The sequence below is a fragment of the Pteropus medius genome, unplaced genomic scaffold (assembly GCF_902729225.1).
Source record: "Pteropus medius unplaced genomic scaffold, Ma_sr-lr_union100, whole genome shotgun sequence".
Classification (NCBI taxonomy): Eukaryota; Metazoa; Chordata; class Mammalia; order Chiroptera; family Pteropodidae; genus Pteropus; species Pteropus medius.
In genome coordinates this window covers 20,198,979-20,223,452 of record NW_024342471.1, presented here as the reverse complement: position 1 = coordinate 20,223,452, position 24,474 = coordinate 20,198,979, and the positions used below count along the sequence as shown (strand labels likewise).

The window sequence follows — 24,474 nt, the reverse complement described above, 5'->3', positions numbered from 1 at the left end:
GAGTCTGACGACTCTAGGGACCTCAGAGGGGTGAAGTCATGCAGTATTGGTCCTTTCGTGACGGGCTTATTTTGCTCAGCATCACGTCTTCGAGGTTCACCCGTGGACTCACACATGTCAGGATTCCCTCCTTTTTTAAGGCTGAGTGATGTTCCATTGTATGTTTAGAGTCCGTTCTGTTGGTTCACCCGTCGGTGACACTTGGGTTACGCTCACCTTTCGGCTGTTGTGAATAATAATGCGACAAAAACGGGGGTACCAATATCTCTTTGGGGTCCTGCTTTCAAGTCACGGCAAACGGGCTTTCTGTTCAAACGGTAATCCCACGTTTAATGTTTTGAGGACCCGCCATGCTGCCCAGCACAGCGGCTGCAGCCTTTTACACGCCCGTTAATAGCTCGCACGGGTTCTAGTTTCTCCACATCTTTGCCGGCACTTAACTGTTTTCTTTTTTTTTTCCTTTTGGTAGCAGCCATCCTGATGGATGTGCGGTGCTCTTGGTCACTTCCCACCCCTGCTTTTTCCAGGGCTGTGCACAGAGTAGGTGCCCAATAACTGTCTGTTGAGAGAGCGAGTGTTCATCGCCATGAACAAACGCCGGAACCCGGAGTTTGGCAGGTGTGGGTTTGCGCCGTCAGACACTGGGGAGCCAGAACCCTCACCCCAGCGTCTCCCAGCGTCTGGGGATGCTGCACGTAGCAATTCCTAAGGTTCCTCCATGGAAGACTGTTCCTCTTTTTTCCACCGGCCTCATCAAGCTGAGAGCCTGTTTGTCCTGTTTCAGAAATACAGTTGCTTTTGAAAAAGTGTGGCTGCCTCCTGAAATCTCTCTACTCATGCACTGACTTTGTTCTAACTCCGAAATGTTACCTCTGTTGAGCAGGACCTCCTTCAGATTCGATCTTACATCTACGCAGAGGAGCCCAACATCGACATTCACAACTTCGTAGGAACGTTTACCAGGGTGAGTAGGCTTCGCGGAAGGCGGAATCCTGTCTGAGAGTGTGCACACGTGGCGAAAGCCTGCAAAGAAGCCTGGACAGGTCTCTGTCGGGTGGTGGCTTTATGCCAGGCGGTGCCGAGGTTCCCCCACCACGAAAGCTGACCTATCGATTCTTGGAAGGCCAACAGCACTGGGCCTTCTCCCAGCCTCTGAACAGCCCGAATCACCGACAGCGTGGCCCCAAGCATTGTTATGATTGACGCTGACGTCTTTGTGACGCATTTTACCCTTTCTGTCTCTATCAGATGGGCCCATGTTTTTTTATTCGCACAACGCCCGTCTGCCGCTGTGACACTTTTTAAGCCACTTCTCAACCATCCAGAATAGAAATTAAATTTGGGTTTACGTTACGTTCGGAATCTGGGATGATAGGTTCGTAGAACCTAAACTGAGGCTTCCTGTGAGCCGGAACACACTTCCTGTTTGATCCGCTCTCACGTTTTAGTTCCCACCTTGTGAAACACTTCTTCGGGGTCCGAGGCTTGTACTCCTTAAGTCGCGAGCCAGCTTTTCCAGGTGTCTCCCTGGGGAGGGGCCCCCCTGGGACTGTAGATCGTGGGCTCGGCCCGTCTCCCCTGGCTGAGCCGTCGGCTCTGAGCGGGTCGTCCTCCTCTTCCTGGCTGGAGAAGGGCAGGGTGGAAACGGCCTGTGCGTCCTTTCGGAGCCTCGGTAGGTAAGCGTGTGTCATGTGGTCCCCTCCAGGAGGACAGCGACCCTCCCGTCAGCGAGAGCCTGAGCATAGAGAACGCGCTCTGGGCCGGCACTGTCGTCGCATCAGGTGAGGCGTCCCCCTTTTTTGAGGAATATGTTAGCAATTTGAAAAGGAAAGGAAAATCCTTTCGTGTCATTGGACATAATCATCCGTCGGTTGGGAAAATGAGTCCTCGTCGGTCAGATGGTGTTTTCTACTCGTTCCGGGACCTCTAGGGACTTAAACTGGCATCTCATTGCCCCTCGGACACTTAGAGACCTGGGGAAGAGAAGCGGCTCTGGCCTGTGGACTTGTCTGCGGCGTCCGCTCTGGGGGATAGCCCTTCATTGCCCCTGCAGATTGACGGTCTAATCTCTACCAGAAAGTGGGTCAGCCCGGCCGTGCTGCCGGGGAGCTGCATCTGTCAGGGCTGCTGAGCGCGTCCCGCTGGTACGGGGCTCCGGGGTGCAGGACACGGCCCTCGGCCTGAGTCGGAGCCTCGGCCTGGAGGACACCAAGATGCCATGGAAATGGGTGCCTTGCGGTTTTGAGCATGGGACAAAGCTGAACAGAAGAGGTTTGCAGGGGGCGGAGCTGGGTCTGCAGCAGTCCTGGCGGGTGTTGGTGGGTGCCTGGCACGTGCCAAGGCCAGTGCCCGTTAGACATTTCACTTAATTCTCCCAAAAGTACCATGAGGGTGGGGCTAGTGTTATTCCCCATTCTGTGGGTGGGGAAACTGAGGCTCAGTGAGCTTAAGTAACTTGCTCAAGGTCACACAGCGGCGAAAAAGCAAAGTTGGGACTTGAACCCAGGCACTTTGCTCCGGAAGCAGAACTCATCGTGCAGCTGTTGTTATATCACACACATCATATGATAAACGCTATTATTAACATATAATTGTATAGCTTGCGACTTTCTGTCTTTACTGTCGGAGGAATCAGTTGTTTTTCTCCTCGTCAAGTGTGATATCTCCTTCCTGTCAACCCATTTTCCTCTGCTCGGTGCTTCTGTGTGGCTCTTTAGTACAACAGACACTCAGTCAGGACCCTGTGACGGGGGAAGGGAATGAGCGGCACAAATGATGCCGAGTCGCCTCGTGTCACTGCTTAGTGCAGATGGACGGAGATGAGCAACCCCTTTTAGGGTTCGCCATGTCTCCTTTCTACACTGGCGTTTGCAGCATAATCTGGAACGTCTCTCCGTTCCTCAGATGACTGGAGAAGTGAGAAATTGGTCCCTAATACTCTGCTCGGTTACCGACTGGCTACACTGTGGCTTCTAATAACCTCGACTTGTTTGGTTAGATACTTGTTCTGATAATATTGCTGTTTCAATAATAAATACCTGTTCGTATGTCTGGTTTTCATTCCGCTGGTTTTTCTCCTCTCCCTCCTTCCCGCTTTCCTTCTTTCCATGCAGCAAACTTAATGGAGCGCCGATATCTAATAATAATGCTGAGCTCCGTTGCTAGGAGCGGGTGCTGAAGCGGTACGCCCCGAAAATCCTGCTCTCCACGCTCCTGGGCTTTGTAATTTACTATAAAGTTAATCTAGGTTACAGAGGAGAGGAGAAGAAACAGGAGAGACTTCTGTGACTTTCCTCTGAAATGACTAAGAAAAGCAAACGATTTAGGTGAAGATGCAGAGAATTCTGAGGTAGAGGGGATGAGGTCGAAAAGGTTTGTTGTGTCAGCCTCAGTCTCAGAGATGAACACAAATCCTTTCTTTATGAGGCACTTCTTATTTAGAGTGCTTTGCTTGTCATTCTCTTGTTTTGGTCCCACAGCATTAACACGAGGACATTTAATGGGATGCGGGAGTCTCAGAGAGGTTAAGCGACTTGCCAAAGGTTACACAGCTTTGGAGGAGGAGGAGATTAGAAGGCAAATTGAGATCTTGGAGACAGTGGAAAAGATTCCAAACAGTTCTGTGGAGTTAAAATGTACATTTTCCCCGCTGTTTGTGTGAATTAATCTCTCTGTGCTTGGTGATGTGGGGAGAGAGAGAACACTGATCTCAGCAATGGCACTGACTGCCACGCCCCTCAGCGGGCAGATGTTTTGGAGTGAGTCTGAGCACCTGGACGTTTTCCGTTTGGTCAGTGGCCCTGCCGTGTTTGACTAGCATGCAGTTCATACCACGTTTTTGGCCTGTTTCCCTGGCTTCTCACTGAGTAGACATCTGACTGCACTCTGATTTCTAATGCAAACGTGACGTTGAAGGCAAGCCACTTCCTTCTGGTGCTCGACTCGAGAAACAGCCATCCAGAGTAATCCTAATTTTACAAAAGTTTGCTTCTGTGTTCCCTTTAGAATCCAGCTGCTGTTACTCGGTCACTTGGCTGTTATTAGTTGGAAGTTTAAAAAATATGCTCGCCAAGCAGGTGCTGAGGGTCAATCTGTAGAGGATGCAGTTGCCATGGTAACGTAACACAGTGATGTTAAGCCGAGGAGACCCCAGAATGGTGACAGGGAGGGAAGGGATGGGGGAGACTTAGCAGAGAAGGTGGCCTAGACGTGGTATAGAGCCCAGGTGTTCTAGTCCAGTTCTTCTCAGACGCTCAGTGGTGAGGGACTAGTTTGTTGGCCTCCCCTGTACCCTCCACGCCCAAAGCTGACCAATCTGTAGCAGATTGGTCAGTGGCCCTGCTGTGTTTGACTAGCATGCAGTTCATACCACGTGCACCTTGCTACATGAGTTTCATGACGCCCTGCTGGGCTGTCCCCTGTTCAGCGGGCCCGTCCTGTGCGTCACAGCGGTGTCTAATTGCCATAAACGTTTCTGAATGCTCGCTCTCCAGGGTTCAGCATTTATCTTGTTGCAGACAGGGAACAAAGGGGTCACAGTAAGGTCTGACCCCAGGACCACACTGTTGTGGAGAGTTACAAAGAACTTGGTGACATGCCGGTCACGACAGCCTGGCTCCTTGGAGAAACCAGCTGGGGGCCCGGCTGGCAGGAGCGAGAAGGTTCCATGGTCTGCAGGTTGCAGAGAGCGAGGACGGTCGAGAACCAGAGGGAGCAAGGAGGGATGGCAGAGGTGACAGCGTGCGGAGCGGGGAAGTCACAGGGAGACTGGGGTCACGTGAGGAACGTAGACCCAGCATCGCCAGAGCTTCCGATTTTCCAAAAGAAATCAGAAATCGCAGTTTTTTAAATGAAAGTTCCTCTCTTTAAAAGTTAGCAGTTAATTCAGTGCCTTTAAAGCTTGTGCAGACGGAAGCGGCCGGCCGTGCCTTCTGTTGGTGGCTGAGGCCGGGGTCCGGTTTTGGTCTTGAGCACAGGGCGATGCTGGGTGGGAGTGGGGTGGCGTTATTCAGCAGTGTTAAAGGCCTCGAGGTTGGCCGGTGCCAGTGGGGAGACCCTGCCTTTGGGGGCCCTTGTTTTATAGAGGAGATGGAAAGAAAGAAAGGTCTGTGGATTTGCTTTGAAACCTCTCGAACCCTGGACATCGGGCGCTGAGACGGAGAGAGGAGCGAGTGAGCTTAGCCCAGGCTCGGCTCCCACGGTCCCACCATCTGCCGTGGCGACGGGCCTGTGAGCAGGGGAGCCTGCCATCTGCCTGGGAGCCGGCCAGCCAGCTCTCCCCGGCCTGCCATCTGCCGGCAGCCTGCCTAGAAGAGGCCCGCATTCTGCTGGAGGACACCGAATTTGGGGGGCGGCGCGGGGGACGAGGGGGGAGCTTCAGTGTCTCCTCCCGGGGCTCTTTGTCCAGGACACATAGTCCCAGCACTTCCTGTAGGTCGGCCTCGGCTACCGGAAACTGTGCGCACCTCTGTGCGAGTTTGGATGTCCCTCTACCAGGGCGGCTGAGAGACACAGAAGGTTAGGTGTTTGTGTTCCTGGGGTCTTCCCGAGAGCTTGCGGGGACGGCCCCTTCTCCTGTGTCAGGTCTCAGCTCAGATGTCCTCACCGCAGAGAGCTCCTCTGACCCCGGGGACCAGCGTCCTCCTCCTGCCTCCTGCCCCCCCTCCCCGGCTCTCCCTCCGTCCTCAGCTAGTGTTCGTCGCGGCCCCTAGCAGTCTCTCGTGGCGACGGTCCTCGCTTTTCTTCTTGTCCATCTGCTGCACTGTGTTGAGCATGTTCTCGGCACACACTGAAGAGAGGAGACAAAGGTAAATTTTTGATGGATAATGACAATTCCCCCCAAAAGAGGTCGTCCTCGTTCACACTCCAGCCAGTGGGTCCATTTCCTTAACTCCTGGCTGACACGGCAGACCAGTCTTTGGAATTTTTGTTACTAGGATAGGGATAAAAAAAGTTTATTTTGCATTTTTTTTTTGCTTATTCGCTAGGTCGAGCATCTTTTCTCATGTGAACTGGCCGTTTGTATTTCTTCACTAAATTGTTTACTTTTAGAAGGATTGATGTCTTTCCTTATTGCACTGCAGTGGGGGCTGGGCAGGGGGCTGGGGGAGTTGTCAGGAGAGAATTGTCATCTGGACAGGCATCCCTAAGTGTTCGAGTTGAACATGGAATCTGAGCAGGATCAGACTCGGCGGGAAGGATGTGCTGTAATAAGGGGTGTAGTCATAAGTTTCCATAATAGTTTGTAAAGATGGGAATGTCCTAGGCACTTCTGGAAGCCTCTAAGGCCAGTGGCAAAAGGACAAACCACTGCTCCCCTACTTCCCCTGCCATCAGGCGGCTGGACCCCATGGACCAGTGCTGACCAGCACTGACCAGTAGAACTTTTAGCCATAATGGAAATGCTCTGTGTCTTTGTTGTCCCATCCCACATGGCAGCCACTAACCAGCCCCGTATTGCATTTGATTTTAAATTGAATTTGAATTTACGTTGCCGCACGTGGCCACCTTACCGGTCAGTGCGGCCGTAGCTCACTGGTTGGCTTGACGCGAACACTGCGACGGGTGTCGTCGGACTTAGAAATCGCCCTCGCAGGCGGGTCAGGCCCTTCAGTGGCCAAGCCCGCCCGTCGGCACTAACGTTTCTTCGCCTGGCATTTTTCCTGTTTCAGGAACCGTCGTGGGCGTGGTTCTTTACACGGGCAGAGAACTCCGGAGTGTCATGAATGCCTCCAGCCCTCGAAGCAAGGTGTGTACGTGGTCACCGGATGTGTGGGGTCACCTTCCCTCCTGGCCTCACCCCTCCTCCAGTTTTTAAGAGTCAGAATACTGCAGAGCTCATCAGTGCAACACCTGAAATTCAGGTGCCACCAGTGGCTCATGCCCTGAACTTTCAGGCAGATCTGAACTCATGTGTGGCCCGGAGCTGAGCGTGTAGGCCCGAGTCATTTTGTTGGTCACCGTGTAGGATGGTAGAGGCCACGTAGTGCACAGACCCCCAAACGCAGCAGCACCCCGCCTATATATTTCCAGGTCTAAGCCTGCTTACGTCATTTAAAAAAATGGAAATCAGGATTTTTTGGGGTCCCATGGCGCCCAGTGTTCTCAACCAAAACTGTAGGGGTGACGGGCCCCGCTGTCTCACCTGGGAGGAGGTGTTCATGGGAGAAGGGCCGCTCTCCAGGTGGGCTGTGGGCTGCACCAGCTAACCTCGGGCTCTCCTTTGTCCCCCAGATTGGCCTGTTTGACCTGGAAGTGAACTGCCTCACAAAGATCCTCTTTGGCGCCCTGGTGGTGGTGTCGCTGGTCATGGTGGCCCTCCAGCACTTTGCCGGTCGTTGGTACCTACAGATCATCCGCTTCCTCCTCTTGTTTTCCAACATCATTCCCATCAGGTGAGCAGAGGGCAAGCGGTTGTTAGTGCGCTGTGACATTTCCTTCTCTTTATTAGCTGGTCCCTTAGTAGAGTAATGGCCAAAGACAGTCGGGGTCAGTGCAAGCCACGCTCTGTGGCTGTAGCGTTGGAAAGCCACGTGCCTCCATGGTCCCTCTTTTCTCGAATGACTCTCTACTGAAGACATCTTGCCCGGCCTTGCACAGGCTATGCTCGGATGCCACTTAGAGTTCATCACATCTGTCAGCCCGAGAGGTCGGTACTGGCTGTTGGGAGTACTGTGTCGAGAAGGATTCTGAGCCTGAGTCTGTGCTCAACAGGAAATAATATTGTGACTGATTAGCAATGGTTGCTTGGTGGCATGTGCCTATTATTCGCTTGCCTCCTTTGGAAGCTGAATAAAGGGTTTAAAAAGTGATATAAGTAATAGATGATCAGAGTAGAAAAAACCCAAAGATTCACAGTAGCAAAAGATTAAAATAAAAATCACCTCTAATCTCACAACTAAGTGGTGATTTCTGTTAATATTTTGGGAGGTGTTGCTTTCTAGTTTAGAAAAAAGAGATTCTGCTCTACATAAAACCTGCCTCTCCCTTGTTTTTAACAGCTTGTGTTGCAAATAACTTTTCATATCAAATATGCTTGTACCCCATCTATTTTTAGAATGGTCCTAATATATAGTCTAGTTTTAACAGTTTATTTAGTACTATATTGTTATATACTTGTTTTTTTCTCCATAATAAATGAGCAGTAAATAATTATTAAAATGAGCTATAGTTTTTCTGAAACTTATAGTGCTTATAATCTCTATTTTATCCTTGATACACTGCCTTATGTTTACATATTTATATCATCCTAGCTAGAATTTTTATTTTTCTGAGGACAGAGACTGGTTTTGGTGAAATAGTGTGATTTATACTATTTCACACTAGTGAAATTTGAGGGCTCGAATCCCCTAGCCGACATGCTCTGGATGATGGTTTCAAAGAATAAATAAGTCTACTTTATTTTCAGCCAAAAAAAAAAAAAAAAAAAAAAGTGTTCGTGGTATAATGTTAAGTGAAATTACAGTCTTTAAAGTTCCATCTACAACATGATTGAAAAATTAGGGAATTGAATTTTCACATGGCCTAGGGCCAGCCAGTAAAACAGTAAGCAGTTTGATTAAAGGATTATGAATGAATTTGAGGATGTAGTTTTATTTTTTGGAATAAAATAATATTTTAATATGAGTAGAATACACACGATGGAATATTATGCAGCCTTAAACAAGAAGGAGCTTCTGACACATGCTGCAACGTGGATGAACCCTGAAGACCTGGGACCGAGGGACATGAGCCAGGCACAAAAGGACAAATGCTGTGTGATTCTGCTTATATGAGGGGCCTAGAGTAGTCACATTCCTAGCGACAGAAAGTAGAATGGTGGTGTCCAGGGAGAGGGGGCTGGGGAATTGTCGTTTAAGGGGAGCTGGGGAATTATCTTCTAAGGGGGGGATGGGGAATTATCGTTTAAGGGGTTTAGAATTTCAGTTTGGGAAGACGGAAGAATTCTGGAGATGGTGGCGATGGACACACAGCAGCGTGAATGTACTTGATGCCACTGCACTGTCTCCGCTTAAAATGGTTTAAATAGGAAATCTGACGTTCTATATATTTCACCATAATTTAAAAAATAAATATGTGATCAAAATTATATTAGCTGAGAGCACCAGTAATTTTTTCAAAAGGCCGAAACTCCGCTTTTAGTGCTTTGAGTGACCTCGGTCCATGACGGAATAACTTCATGAAAATAGTGGTTCATTTCATGTGTTATTCTATGGCGGTGTGGACTCGTCATATCTGTGGGTGCGGCTGCGGCAGTGGCTTCTGTAGGATGTGTGTTTCGATTCCTCGTTTACCATGAGAGACACAGGAGCCTGGCGTAGATCCTGTTAACCGGTTCGCTCTGATTTCCTGCCCAGCTTGCGCGTGAATCTGGACATGGGGAAGATCGTGTACAGCTGGGTGATTCGAAGGGATTCCAAAATCCCCGGGACTGTGGTTCGTTCCAGCACGATTCCTGAGCAGCTGGGGAGGATTTCTTACCTACTCACAGACAAGACAGGTGAGCTTCCTGGGGCCCGCCCGACATTCAAGGTGAGCGAAGGTGCTTGGATCCCCTTTCTAGAGATGCCACGGATGGGTGCTGCTGCTGCTACTTTATTTTCGTCATGTTTTTGGTGAGGATCAATCATTTGGTGATGGTGGCGATGATAGTAGCAGAGCCTTACATGGTACTATTTACGCGGAAAGCACCATTCTGGGTGTTTACATATAGTTACGTAGTTAATCTTTACCCTGATCTTGGGAGTTACCTGGTGAATATTTTTATCCCTATTTTACAGATAAGAAAATGAAACACAGAGGTTAACTGGCTTGTCCTAAGCACATAGTGGCAGAAGCAGGCTTTGGAACTCAGGCGTTCTGGCTTCAAGCTCTAATCTCATTACCACACCCCGAAATGCTGCTCCACAATTTAAGATCGTCGTGGTTAAGGGCAGGGACTGGGGAGTGGGGACACCTGAGTTTAAGCTTCGTCTCTACATTTAGTGACCGTAGGATAAAAGGGAATCCATTGCAGAGATCTAGAGTGGCTCACCAAATCAGAGAAAAACTAGGTTTCTGGAAGGAAAGGAGCCAGGAAAGTTCTGGATATGTCAGCATCAGGACCTTGGGATGGTCTCTGTAGGCCTCCGTCACTGGGGGCGACGTGACGCTATTCATCCATGTATCTGTCAGCTCGAGTTTCAGGTTCCTTCAAGATAGAATCTGATTGGCCTAGTATATGCCATGGGCTACCCTCTTGGCCAGTGGAATGAGCCAAGTACCCTGACTGACACTCTCTGTGGACCATCCCAGGAAATAAAGGGTGGTAATGTCCCCATGGAAACCTAGGATGCCATTTTCAAAAGACAGGGAGTTGGATTCTGGGCTGACAAAATGCGACTGATGTCTACTCCGTCAGGGGCGGTGTCCAAACCAGTGCGTGACATCTAGTAAACTCGGAAAATAACAACCGTGATGACTGTTAATGCTTTCGTGAAAGCTCCAGGATGTCGGCACTCATTCATTCGTCTTGTGTTTTAGGAACTCTTACCCAGAACGAGATGGTTTTCAAACGGCTCCATCTGGGCACAGTGGCCTACGGCCTCGACTCAATGGATGAAGTACAAAGCCACATATTTAGTATTTATACTCAGGTAAAGTTTTCTTTTTCAATACCCAGGACAATTCCTTTACATATGTCAACATCATATTGCGATGTAATTCATACTACCATGTGACTCACCCATGTGAAATGTACAATTCAGTGGGCTTTTAGGATAGTCACAGAGTTGTGTAACCATCACCATAATCAATTTTATCTTCCTCACCCCAAAAGAAACCCCATATCCATTAGCAGTCACTCCCCCACTTCACCCCAACCACCTTCCCCTCTGAACCTGTGGCAACCACTAACCTTTTACATTTTGAATAAAATCGTAGCTGAGGTTTTTCCCCATCTTCCTCATTCCAAGGGTTAATCCGCCATTGAAATACTAATGAATATTGGGGAAACCTAAGGGAAAATTACTTGCCCAGGAACTGATGCCAGAAGGAGCTTTGAGAATCTGCTGTGGTTGGTTTTATGAACATATTTTTTTTTTAACTTTTCCCCGGTTATGAGCCAAAACAGTAATTATTCGTGGTCTTTTTGTGAAATCATGAAATTACTGGTTAGCTTTACTTGTCTGGATTCAACTCAGCCATCAAGGAGAAGAAATTAATTCATCAGAGAGGACTTCCAACTTATCTGCCCCCGTATTTTTTTCCTATATAGTTTTTTAAAAACCAGTTTTTCAGAGTAAAATCTGTGTCTGTGTCCCGATACTCTTAGAAAGTTAGGTCAGTGGGTCCTCCCCGCAGCCGCTCATCAGAATTGGTATTTAAAAACAAAACGAAAGACTTTGATTTACGCCCATTACCTAGAGATTCTGACTGATGAAGATTAGGGGAGAGCCTGGGCGTCTGTGTTTTAAAAGAAAGATGACACAGCAGACAAACACTCAAAGCCCTTGGTGATTCCGAGACAGGAGCAGGGCAAGGGTGGACCGCATTAGACCAGGTACGTGTTATGGCTCTTATTTGGAGACGAGAGGGTTAAGAGGCCGTATTTTGCTGAAATTTATCAAGATAGGTAATGATTCTGTTGTCAGAAGGTCCGTTAAAAACGTGAAGTATTTCTGCGTAAGGGTTAAAGGCGGAATCCTTGACTGCTTCATGATGCAGTTATAGTCAAGGTTTAATTTTCTAGAATGTGCGCTAGCGGGCACACCTGGACTTCTGGGGTGCCTGCTGAAAGTGGCAGAGCCCGGGCCGGGGGGGCGGGGCGGGTAGTGTGGATGTGGGAGTGGATTTAATTTTAATTAATTAATTTATTTTTGTGGTGACATTGGTTAATGAAATCCAGTAAGTTTCAGCTGTACACTTTAACAGTGAGGCATGTATCTGTTTACACTGTGTTCACCGCCCCTAGTTAGATTTCTTTCTGTCGCCACATGTTTGACGGGAGTGGATTTTAAATGGAGAACAGTTCACCCGACCCATGCAATGTCGCCATCTACGAGCAACCGTGAAACGCTCGTAGCTTAAGGAAGGATGTGGCTTGTGTCCAGGCGGATTCTTGATCTTTTTCAAAGGCGTTCTTCTGGCCTGCCGGACACTCCGAGGACTTGGTTGGGCGTGGAGGAGCAGCCACAGTCCGCCCCGGCCCCTTTTCCTCCGCTGACCCGTCTGCTCTGCGCGGGGTGCAGCGTTGGTGCCTCCCGGGCTCTGTGCTGGGCCCCGCGTGGCACTTTCTAGGTGGTGCCCTCCTCCCCCAGCTCCCGTCTCCCTGTGGGTGCCGATGGCCCCTGCCGCCGTCTGCTACCCTCTTGGCCAGTGGAATGAGCCAAGTACCCTGGCTGAGGCCTGGAGCGTCAGCCTGGAACCCCCTGCACGCTTGGCGTCGCCGCTGCGTCCGAAGCACGGATCCCCGGGTCCTTTACTCTTCTCTGCCGCGGCTTCTCTTCTAGAGGTTCTCGTCCTAGTGCCGCCCCCATCGACCCGGCCGCGTCATGCCGGGGCTTGGGAAAGGCCCCCGCTTCCTTGCCATCACCCCCGCCTCAGTCACAGGCCCACTTGTAGCAGATCTCCCGTCTGGCCTTTTGTCTTCATCCGCCGTCACTCCGGAGGCAGAAAGTGCACGCTCTCTGGCCTGCCCATCTGCTGTGACCATCACACGGTTCCCTGATCCTCCTCACGCTTCCCCCGCTAGGAGCACAGGACCGCCCGGGTCCCGTCAGCTCCCTCTCAGGGTCCGAGACGTCCGGTGGGGTCCAGCTGTGGCCTGCGTCCCCTCTCCACTCCCCTCCCACAGTTCACCCTCTCCTCCCACCCACCCCGGTTACACCGCAGCCTTCGGCATTTAGGGCAGGCTGAGCGGCCTCGTTTCTGTGTCTTGGAATAGCTTCATCTCAGCCATCAACCCCGGGTGCCTTCTGGGACCCTCCTGAGAGTTTCCTGTGTGGATCTCTTCCTGCTTATCCTCTCAGGGCCCGATGTGTCTCTCATGCTCATCCCCCTCCTCGACAGTGCTGGCCTGCTGACGACTGTATCACACAGCCTCATAGCCATGGTGTGTACCCCCTTGCCCATTTTGGTGGTGTTTTTAAGGGCTCGTGGTATTAACAGAAGCCATTGCTTCTCAGGATGTATGTGTGGTTCAGCTTTTATGGTCCGTTATTGGTTTAGCACAGATAACACTGTTTGCAAAACGTTAAGAATTAGAAAACGACATTTCTTACTGTGAACTCTAACTCCTCACCCTTCCTTAGTGGAAGCTCATAAATTGATTTCCCATCCTGTCGGTTGGCCTTGGGTTTAAAATAGCTGAAGTGTTAAGGGGGTTAGGGCATTTCGAGGTTGGCGTGAGCTCAGAATTACAGTCCACCCCAGTCCCAATGTGGGGTTTGCATCCTTCATCGTGACATCTAAAAATCCTGCAGTAAACCTATGAATACTTTGGCGATGAGACATATGAAGGCTTGCTCATGTTTTTTTAACAGCTCTTTTGAGGTATAATTTACATACCATAGAATTCAGCTATGTTAAGTGTACAATTCAGTAATTTTTTTAAGTAAATTACAGAGTTCCGGAACCACCACTACAATTCAATCTTAGAATATATCCACCAGTCCTAAAAGGTTCCCGTGAGCCCATTATGTCGTTCATCGGACTTTTAGAGTTTAATAGTAGGATTTTATAACCGTGTTTCGTAGAGCACGGTATCTCGAAGTCCTAGGTCTGATTCCTTGGGACGGTCAGAATCTCTAGCCCCCCGGTTTTAACTGGTGAACTAGGTCATTCTAGAGCACAACAGAGTTTGAGAACAGCTGCCGTGAACCTGAGGTCTCCCTCATTCTTCAGAACGTCAGTGTCTAAAGCAGTGGGCAAGGTGACTCGTTGGCGTGCAGGAAGGAAGGATTCGAGCGTCTGTTCGCATTTCATCTTCACCTTCAAAGTTAAAGCAAAGTTTAAATCTTACTGATGGAGATCGACCCCAGGGACCCTCACTCCATATATCAGGCAAGCGTTTGTCAGGGCTGGTCCATAAGGTGTCCTGTAGAAGGGAGTCAGAATTCTACAATGGGTTATTTTCAGAACACTGAAGTGGAGATGACAGTTTATGAGTGTCCAGGTGACTGGTTTGAGGGATGTTATTTAACTAAATTACCCTCATAAAGAGAACAGCTGGCTCTAAACGTCTGCTGCAGGAGAAATCCGGATTATTAATACAAGCCCAAGCAAACCACAGGGAAACGGCCACCGCACTGTGAGCTGAAACCATGACGGGCTAAGGGGAAGTGATGATTTTTCTCTCTGGCTTATTTATTTATTGGCACCTCTAAAACAAAATCGAGATGTAATTCACAAATCATAAAGTTTACCCTTTTAAAGCGTGCAGTTCTCAGTGTTTTTTTTTTTAGTGTATTCTCAGCATGATGGAACCATCACTATTATGTAATTTCTAACCGTTTTCATCACCCACAACTGAACCCCATATCTTCTAGACTCGCATCTAGTCCTCGTCCAGGACTCATTCAGCCCCTGGCCACCTCCAGACTACTCTCCGTCTCTGTGGATTTGCCTGCTCTGGACATTTTCTATGAATGAGAGTCATACGGTACCTTTTGCTCCTGGCTGATTTCACTCAGCGTAAACGTCTTCAGGGTGATTCCAGATCATAGGGTGTGTCGGCATTTCATCTTCTTTTTTGACTGAATAACAGAAAGGGCAATTTGAAGGGTAATTTTAAACCTACACTTCTCAGTGCCCCCTACCCCGAGTGTATGTTATTTCGAGACATTAGCTAATGCCGTGAAAAATGCTGGTTTTCATTTTCATCATCTCTCTTTAGAATTTCATTTTTTTGTTGTTGTCGTTTCATAATGCCGGATACAATATTTATAGAGTATTAAATAGAGGGTCTTTGAGATCACTGGTTTGTGTTACCTGGAATATGTAGTCGCCTTTTTTACTTTATTTCCCCAGCAAATGAAAATATCTTTAACTTTTGTCGATATGTGCGTCTGAAAAAAAAAAAAATGAAAGACTGGAAAATGGAAGCCTCGTGATGTCTCCTTCCTCCAAGAACATCAAGACCAGCGCTGTTGAGTGCTCTGGGATGTTTTCTACTTGTAAATTCATAGTTTTCAAAAAAGCATGAACTGATAGTCTCCTCCACATTTTGATCCGTGAGCTGCCATTTTCCACGTACGCTCTTGTCTCTAATATTGTTAGGATTTGTTGTTAGAATTGGAATTTGCCGAGCTTTCGTTTTTTCTTTTTAGCGCGTTGGTGAATGTGTGAGTTTCTGGTTTATTCAGTTGGTACTTAACCTCGTTCCAGGCAGTGTTCTTCTCGCTTTCTGCATCCACAGGAAACGTTGGATAAGGTTAATTTTATGTTTTCTCGAGGAAGAAATTTTTTCCCCAATTTGGAAAAAATTTATTCATTTAAGTTAGTTTCAAATATACAGTGCATCGGTTAGACATCTATATAGCTCATAAAATGATCCCCCCATTGCTTCCTCCACCCCCTGGCCCTCCACCTAGCCAACATATTAATGCTAAGTGCATTCCCTCTGCTGTGCTCCCCAAGAATTTTTTATCTGTGTATTTTTTTCTGGGACACAGCTTACTTTACTTTTTACTCATTAAAAAATATCTTTTTATGATACATTTTTTTGGGGGGCTGGAAATAAATACTATAGACAACAAGTACAATGAAAAAACATTGAAATCACCTATATTCACATCACTCAGAAATGACCAGTGTTAATGCCAGAGTATTTAAAATGCCCAATTATTTCTCTATGTTTGTGTGTCTGGAGACATGTGTGCTGTTTGTTTATGCTTGTGTGTTTCTTTTTTTCTTTATAACAAGAAGACATCGTATTTTCATAATTCTTTTTAGCTAGAGTTGAACATCAGAATTTCCTGTAGAGTTAAACATGTGTATGCCTGGGTCCTATGCATTCTGTGGGGGTGGGACAAGCCTATGGATTTAAAATCTTATTTGGTTATTCTGAGAAGCATTTCTTACAGTGGTTAAGAACCACTGTTAGAATAACACTATCCAACTTTTTTTTTTTCACTCACATCAATGATTAGGATCATTTTTAATGGTTTTATAACAGTGCCAGGACGAGAGTAAAAAGGAGGTATGTGCCTAGGGAACAGAATTTAATGGGGTGAGAAAACATAGTCATCGAGATCAATCATAATGCAGCATTTTAAAAACTCAAGATTAGTGCAAAAGTCCAAGACGAACGCATTACTAAAATTTCAAATTGACAGGATCCAACCTGCACAATGAGGCCTCCCCTGCTTCCCGGCCCTGGTTTTAGTGTTGGTGACTTTATGTCGTGGTTTTCAGCTTCGGCATGTGATGTTGGGCTGGATAATTCTTTGTCGCGAGGGCTGTCCAGTAAATCGTAGGATTTTAACAGCATCCCTGCCCTCTGCCATCTAGATGTATGTAGCAACCCCCTGCTCCCCCCGCCGCCAAGTTGTGACAACCAAAAATATCTCCTTATGTTGCCCAATGGTGGGCAGAATCGCCCACGTTGAAAAACCCTGTGTTTTCTGGGGTTCATTTTCAAGGAATTGAAATGTGTTGCCTTTGTCATGCTCCAAGGCGTCTACTATTAAATAATAACTGTTGTATTTATTCAGTCATTTACTCAGCCTGTAAATCAAGGTGATTCATTTAGAAGGCGTAGCTCTGAGCCCGTCTCTGTGGGTGGCCTTTTGAGGTTAATGAGTTATCAGCTTTGAGCTTTATTGGGAGAGCAAAGTGAGGCTTTCGAAACAGGAACTCTTCTCTTCAACAGCGTGTTTGTATCCATCGTAACCCATCCATGATATCCATTAATATCATGAGTGGATAATAGTAATTTTATTATCCACTGACGTGGATAATATAATTGTGATGGTGACGTTTTAACTGCGCTTAGAAAGAACACTGATATTCATGGTGACTCAATATTTAATTTTTGTATCAGTGACCCCTGATGTACAGGCTGGAATTCTCCCTGGAAAGGGGCCCTGCCCTGGATCACGGATGAGAATTGGAGGCCTGTTTTATCACTGGTTCTCGGCCTCTCATTTGTTGCTGGGATGCTGTAGAATGGCCTCAAAGCATTATATGGTACAGGAGCCCAAATCAGGGGCCTTTGTATGCAGAGATCCTGGTTCTTCCCCAACTCTGTGACCTCCTGTTTTGGCCTCTCTCCCTAAGAGGACCAGTGGTTTCTCCCCAGGGCAGAAAGAGTCTTAACCTGCCTCTGTGGATACCACATCTGTTTTTATTTTCCCCTGGTATTTTTTAAGTAAGAAGAAATGTGTGTAGGTTAAAGGGCTGATGGGGAGGAGGCCAGAGATAAACACTGTACAATGTGAAACTCTTCCATATGGGGAATGTGGGGATGTTTGAAGACAGGGCCTAACACTGATACCGACCAAACCCGGTAATTACCAGGGCCTTAATGATCTAGGTGGATTCCCATTCGGTGTGTGTATGAGCCTTTTATTTGAAAATTAAAAGGGAATTTCAGAGTCAATGGTTACGACCCCTCCTCCCTGCAACAGCTCAGTAGGAATGAGCATATGTACTAATTTAAGAGAGAAATAAGTGAACTTGGAGACATTAAACCACTTGCCTGCGATGCTTGGTCTCGGCTAATCACCTTCATCTTCTGATTTGTTGTTGAATGCGTATCTGATCTGAAATAAGGTCTTCGCAAAACTCTGGGTTGTCTGTGTTTCTGCCTTTTTCTGGACTGGTTTCACCTGGCGTACAAAACCCCAGAGCTCTGTATTATCCCGCATTTGAAATGTTAGTGGAAGGACTTGACTTCTGTAGACTTGCAGTCAGATTGCTTATAAAACCCGAAGGTTTGTAAAGGGCGCCCGTAACTCAGCCTTTCATTCAAACACACGGTTACAAAAACTTGCCAGCCAGAGCAATTACTTTGTCAAAGGTCTGGTTATTGCCCCTCATGTTAAATCATAATTTGGTCCAGGTGCTGAGGAATGTGGGCAAAAATAAAGACACGCATCCGTGGCTGGAACATAAAAATTTCAGAACTTAGAAAACACGTTCTCGATTTAGTCTCTCCAGCAGAGAGAACCTTTCTGTAAATCTTCGGTCCTTGTTATAATTTTAGAGTTAAGTTTTTTTAATAATCAAAAGCACTTGGCAAAGTAATGATTCATTTAAACTGTAGTTCTGATTCATTACTCTAATTATCGTTACCATGCAGTGCCCTTTGGCCTGGAAGTGAAACTCGTGTCCTCTTGACACCAGAGGTTAACAGAGCAGGAAGCCAGAGCAGTGTGTGTGCCTACATGACCAGAATAATTTAGTAATTGTCTAATTACCTGAAGAGTCTAATGCCGCTGCTAAAAATAGTATTAAAAATTAAATGAAAGTCGTTTTCTTGTTTTTCGTAATCCATCTGGTCTCTATTTTGGGCGACCATGTGTTTATGGGTACGGAATACGATTCATTCTAAAAGATCGGATCGCTTTTCCTCCGTTAGATAAAATATGTTTTTAGGGGAATATTGCATCCAGTAAGTCCATGCACATCTCTGCTTCCGGGACTCAGCCATGGAGGCAGGAAGACTCTTGCAGGTCCTTTGTCCAAAACCGTGATTTAAAACTTGGAACTGATGGTCAATTTGACATTTATTTCTTATTGGAGATGGAAAAAAAATTCATGTCAAGGGAGGACCTTCCCACCATCACCTTGGGAATATTAAGTCATTCATTTGTTCAGCGAATATCTCCTGCTCTAGGTACTAGGGATGTAATGGACAAGCTGTTTTCATGTCCAGCAGGAGAATCAGCAGGCAAACAATCCAGTTTTAGGCAGTGAGGACAGTAACTCATAAGACAGGATAATGTGGAAGCATGACTTCCGGGGGGAGGGCAAGTAGGGGGCATTATTAATTAGGGGGCTCAGAGAAGGCCTCTTCGAGGCGGTAACATTGGAACTGAGACCTCGATGCTGAGATGGAGTGAGCCAGCCCTGCAGAAATGGTGTTCCAGGCAGCGAGCACAGGAAGTGCAAAGGCCCCGAGGCAGGAAGGAGCTCAGCAGTGTTCAGAGAACAGAAAGGCCTCCGTGGCTGGAGCAGACAGAATGAGGAGGAAGATGCCATGAAAGGGGGTTGCAGAGGTGGGTGGGGGCAGATCAGGTGGGCCCTGTGGGCCATGGGAAGGCATCTGGCTTTTATCAAACATTGAGACATACACAGCTAACAGGCGATCTTTTCCCAGTGGTCTTAATTTTTTCATTATATTTCAAGGCAGGAGATCTCTTTTTTCAAAGGAAGGCCTTCACGGCACCCGACGTGTACAGATAGGCGTGGGCTGCTTGCCCTCCGCATTTGGGGGTGCTGAGCGGGTTCTGCACGATTCCTGCTGCTCAGGTGTGAAGTGTGGGTTGAACACGCCCCTTCTCCCCACCCCCAGCCTACTATTCTCATTTGCAGGAAACAGACCCAGAGAGCAGATGTGACTTTCTCGAGGTCACATAGCTATTCACAATCCATCCAAGAATAAAGCCCACATTTCTTAATCTTCAGTACTCTTCTTACCATGTTGCTTGAAACCATTTTTCCCAAGACTTGACCCATTAAGGAGGCCCAGCCATGTGTCGAAAGGTACGAACAGAGGGATGGAGGAGGGCCGTGTAAGCGACAACATGGCTTCTTAGAAGAGTTAGGGTAGACATTGAGCACATTCAAAATTACTTTTGAGAATCTACCTTAAGTGTAGTGCTGGTCACCATTGTGTGGTGTGTTCACCTGGCCAGGTTTCTGTCTGGTTGTTGCTGACTCAGCTCCCTGGCCCAGGCCTGGCTTACTTGTTACAGGTGGTGGTTACCTGCGTAGACCATTTGAGGTCCTTGCCTTTTATTTTAAACCAAGAAGAACGTACATTGAAAACAGTAGCTCACAGGTAGACACACCCACTCTCAGTAAGTTGTAATTTCTTTCCTGTATTTATTTTGCCTTTTTATTTTTTGCCAAGCATAACTGATTGGATCTCTGAAAGTGACATGCCGTTTATAGCACAGCCGGGAGTTACGGATTAGAGCCGTATTAGCATTAGTTACGTAAGGAAAGCAGTAACTCCACATGGTTTTCCCCCCACGCTTCCGAGACCCTCTGTGCCTCTCTTCACCTTCCTGTTGGTTTCTCCTTCCCGCAGCAATCCCAGGACCCACCTGCTCAGAAGGGCCCCACGCTCACCACCAAAGTCCGGCGGACCATGAGCAGCCGTGTGCACGAAGCCGTGAAGGCCATCGCCCTCTGCCACAACGTGACTCCTGTGTACGAGTCCAACGGTGTGACCGACCAGGCCGAGGCCGAGAAGCAGTACGAAGACTCATGCCGCGTGTACCAGGCATCCAGCCCGGACGAGGTAAGTGCCGGGCAGGCGCCTCATGCTGCACAGATGCCCTGCCTCATCTTCCACATGCTCTAACTGTGGCTCCCCAAGGGAGCCGCCTGTCAGGACAGACAGAGCCGGGGTGACGCAGGGCCCCTGGGGAAGTGCGTTTGCAAATACGTGCAGGAGTAGATCTTCCTTAGGAGAGATAGTCATGGACTTGAGATCTGCCCTGAATTAGGAAAGAGCAAGAGATCTCGCTCATCATTCTGGTGGCCAGCCCGTAGGGGCACGAGGTCCCATTTAAATCACATCCCCTTAAAAAATATAACAGTTCTATTACGATAAAATCCACATACCATAGTCACTCATTTACCTTATATGGTTTAGTGTGTGTGTGTGTGTGTGTTTTAGTATATTCAGAGTTATGTTACCAGTATCACAATTAATTTTAGAGCATTTTCATCACCCTAAAAGGAAGCACTCCATGCTCATTTCCCCTTAGATCCCTTACCCCAACCTGCACCCCAGCCCCCGGCAACTACTTTTTATCTCTATCTATCCAGATATTTGGGAACTTTCATCCAAATAGAAACATACAACATGTGACCTTTCATGTCTGGCTTCTTTCACTTAGCATGTTTTCAAGATTTCATCCATGTTGTAGCATGTCTTAGAATTTCATGACTTTTTGTGAATGAGTAATATTCCGTTGTATCGATAACACTACATTTTGTTTATGCATTCATTGGTGGTTGGACATTTCGATTGTATATCATTTTTTTTTTTTTTTTTGGCCATTATGGATAATGCTGCTATGAACATTTGTGTACAAGTTTTTTTTTGTGGACATATGTTTTCGTCTCTCAGTGTATATCAAGGAGAGGAATTGCCAGGTCATATGGTAAGTCCATGTACAACCTTGTGAGGAACTGCCAGACTGTCCTAAAGTGGCCGTGCCATTTGACATTCCCACCAACAGCGTATGAGGGTTCCAGTTTTTCCATGTCTTTGCCAACACTTGTCATCATTGGTCCTTTTGAGTCTAGCCATCCTAGTCGGTGTGAAGCGGAATCTCGTTGTGGTTTTGGTTTGCATTTCCCTGACGGCGAATGATGCTGAGCATCGTTTCATGTGCTATTTGTGTATCTTCTTTGGAGAAACGTCTTTCCATGTCCCTTGCCCGCTTTTAATTGTATCATGTGTCTTTTTGTCTTTAAATTATGAGTTCTTTCTATAGCCTGTATAAGTCTCTTTTCAGATATATGATTTGCAAATACGTTCTCTCGTTCTAGAGGCTCTCATTTTCTCGATGGTATCCTTGGAAATGCAAAAGTTTCTAATTTTGACGAAGTCCCTTAAGCCATGTATTTTTAAGTCGCTGTTCCTATCTCAGCATACTCTCTGGCTAAAACCAAAAGAGTTCATTTGATTCCACATTCAAGAGCAGAGAGCCTGGCAGCTCAGTTGTTCCTTTAATGTTTTCTGCAATAAGCCCTAATCGCCTTTCCTTTTAGGGTGTCACATGATAGGAACACCCTCTGCGTATGTGCAGGCAGAGAACTAGCCCAGCATGAAAATAGAGTCATATCTTTGGTCCCCCTGACCCGAGTGTCATTCAGACACAGGTCTGTGTTTTTTACTTCCAGTTTTCCTGACTTCTTCCTTAAAGAAAACCATTATTCTGATTATGAAAGCAATTGTTTTTTAGTGTAGAAAATTTGGAAATTTCAGAAGACCGTAAAGAGGAAAATGGGTCCATTGCAGTCTCACCCGTAAAGGATCAAAATAGACATCAGGACCCACATGAAGTACGTTCCGTGTATTATCTCATTTACTCTCTCCACCAACCGAGAGGCACTGTTATTATCCCCACTTTCAGAAAATTCGGAGATGGAGAGGTTAAACATTTAGCCTAAAGTCAACTGGGTTGTTTTGTTTTTTTTTTTAAACTTTCTTATTTTGAAATAATTTCGGACTTACAGAAAAGTGATAAAAATCAGTGCAAAGAATTTCCATTTACCAAAACGTCACTCAGATTCCTCAAAAGATAGCGTTTTCCCACCTTTTCTTTATCGTTCTCTCTGTCTTTGAAAAGTAAACTGCAGACAGGACCCTCTGTTACTCTTAAAATATTTTACTTTTGTTCCTGAAAAATGAAGACCTTTATCAGAGTCAGCACGTTAATATCAGGACAATATTATTTAATATACTAACCCACAGATGTTCAATTTCATCAGCTGTGCTACTAAGTTACTTTTTTACCCACACCCCCCCTCCCAAAAAAAGAATTTTCCCCAGGTCGGGGTTCAGTCCAAGAGCACACGCTCCATCCAGTTGCCACGCCTCTTCAGTCTCTTCTAGTCGAAACAGTTCTTCCCTTTTCCTGGACCGCCCTGACCTTGACACTTTTGCAGGAGATAGGCCAAGTATTTTGTAGAAACGTCTCTCCGTTTGGGCCCGTCCCACATTTTTTTTTTTATGGCGCAGACTCGGGCTGTGCATTTTGGGCAGTGTCCTCAGCGCACGTTATCAGGAGTCACATGATACTGGCGTGTCCCACTCTTGGTGATGTTAATTGTGGTCACTTGGCCAAGATGCTATCTCCATTTCCTCACGGTAAAGTTAGCGTTTTCCTTTGCTAATTAATCTCACGACACCAACCCCCAAAGTGACAGAGCCAGGGTTCTAACCTAGGGAGTTTGTTTTTGGATCCCAAACTCAATTATTTTACTAAATTATTTTTCAGAAGCACTAAGAACATTTTAATATATAGCCTTCTAACATTTTACATTTTTTTCCTTAAAAAAATGGGCGTTTAAATATAGGTATGATTTTGTATCTTCCTTTTTCACTTAATATTTTATCATGCCTCTACCAATTTTCTCGAATATTATTAAAAAACAATTTTCTGGAATTGCTACATATGTATGTATCCTAATATCTTTAACAGTTCTATTACTGAGATTTGGGTTATTTTTAATTTTTAGCAATAATATTTATAAACATTTCAGTGAGCATCCTCACACCTGGTATGTCTAAAAATGGTGTTACTGGGTTCATTAATTCAGCAGGTGTATTTGAGTGCCTGCGATGGGCTAGGCTTTCTGGCGTCAACATTTGACAAGACAGTAGCCTGGTACCCCCAGGGTTGCAAGAGTGGGACAGTTGAACCCCTGAGTCTTGGGGTCCCAGCTCCACACCTGGGCCAGTTACTTATCCTTGTTGTGCCTCCATGTGTTTGTGACATGGGACCCACCAGAGGGTATTACGAGGCCCTTATTAAACAGTCAGTCAGGAAATCCCATGGGTCAAATCAAATGGGTGTTTTTAAGGCCCATGATAAAAATGACCAGAGTGTGTCCCAGAAATTTATTTTTAAAAAACGATTTTACTTTTCCACCAATGTTACAAGGACTCTCAGTTAATTTTTCATTCATTTTGGAAGGAGGGGGCTTCTCTGAGTGAATAAGTGCTTGAAAGGCCTGGACTCATGTGAGACTTTCAGAGAGCCACTGCTTGATGATGGCTGGGGGACAGCACAATGGGAATCTTTTCCAAAGTTCAGAAACAAAAGGACGCTTGCATGTCTCATGCCCTGTCCAGTCACTTCCTCTTCCTTTTTGGGGGGGAATGGAATATGTCCCCTGGAAGGCACCTCCTTCCGCTCTGCGTGGTGTTTGTGCAATAGCTCAAGCTGCGAAGCCGGGTTCATCGTGACCATTGACATCTGAAGCAGGCTTTTCAGAATGAAAACTGTGGGAGCCCTTAGCCGGATTCCTAGGTGGGAACTGTATGCAGAAAGAGAGAAGGGGGAGGAAGCGATGACCCCACTGTCCTACCCAGGCCTGGGGCGTGGCAACCAAACACTTTCCAGATTTGTCGTCATTTTGTTCAGTCTCGCTTTTCCCTTCGGGAATGGGAGGACGCTACCCCCGAGTGGTAGGTGTGAGAAAGGACCCGATTCTTGGTAGTTGTGGACAGGGAACAGCAACTTATGGGGGTACTTGATGGAATTTGGACGAGTTCCCAATGTCGGGGACCTGATTAAGATCAGC

At 46.8% G+C, this 24,474-nt stretch overlaps 1 protein-coding gene across 1 annotated transcript in view; it reads left to right on the top strand.

Annotated features, from left to right (window-relative positions):
• ATP9A (ATPase phospholipid transporting 9A) overlaps positions 1-24,474 on the top strand; it is a 108,916-nt gene that overhangs the window by 46,746 nt on the left and 37,696 nt on the right. The window contains exons 6-12 of the mRNA XM_039863730.1: positions 857-964; positions 1,706-1,781; positions 6,672-6,748; positions 7,234-7,394; positions 9,357-9,499; positions 10,522-10,634; positions 20,237-20,449. Coding sequence (XP_039719664.1) covers positions 857-964; positions 1,706-1,781; positions 6,672-6,748; positions 7,234-7,394; positions 9,357-9,499; positions 10,522-10,634; positions 20,237-20,449 — 891 coding nt within the window. The remainder of the gene's footprint in view (positions 1-856; positions 965-1,705; positions 1,782-6,671; positions 6,749-7,233; positions 7,395-9,356; positions 9,500-10,521; positions 10,635-20,236; positions 20,450-24,474) is intronic.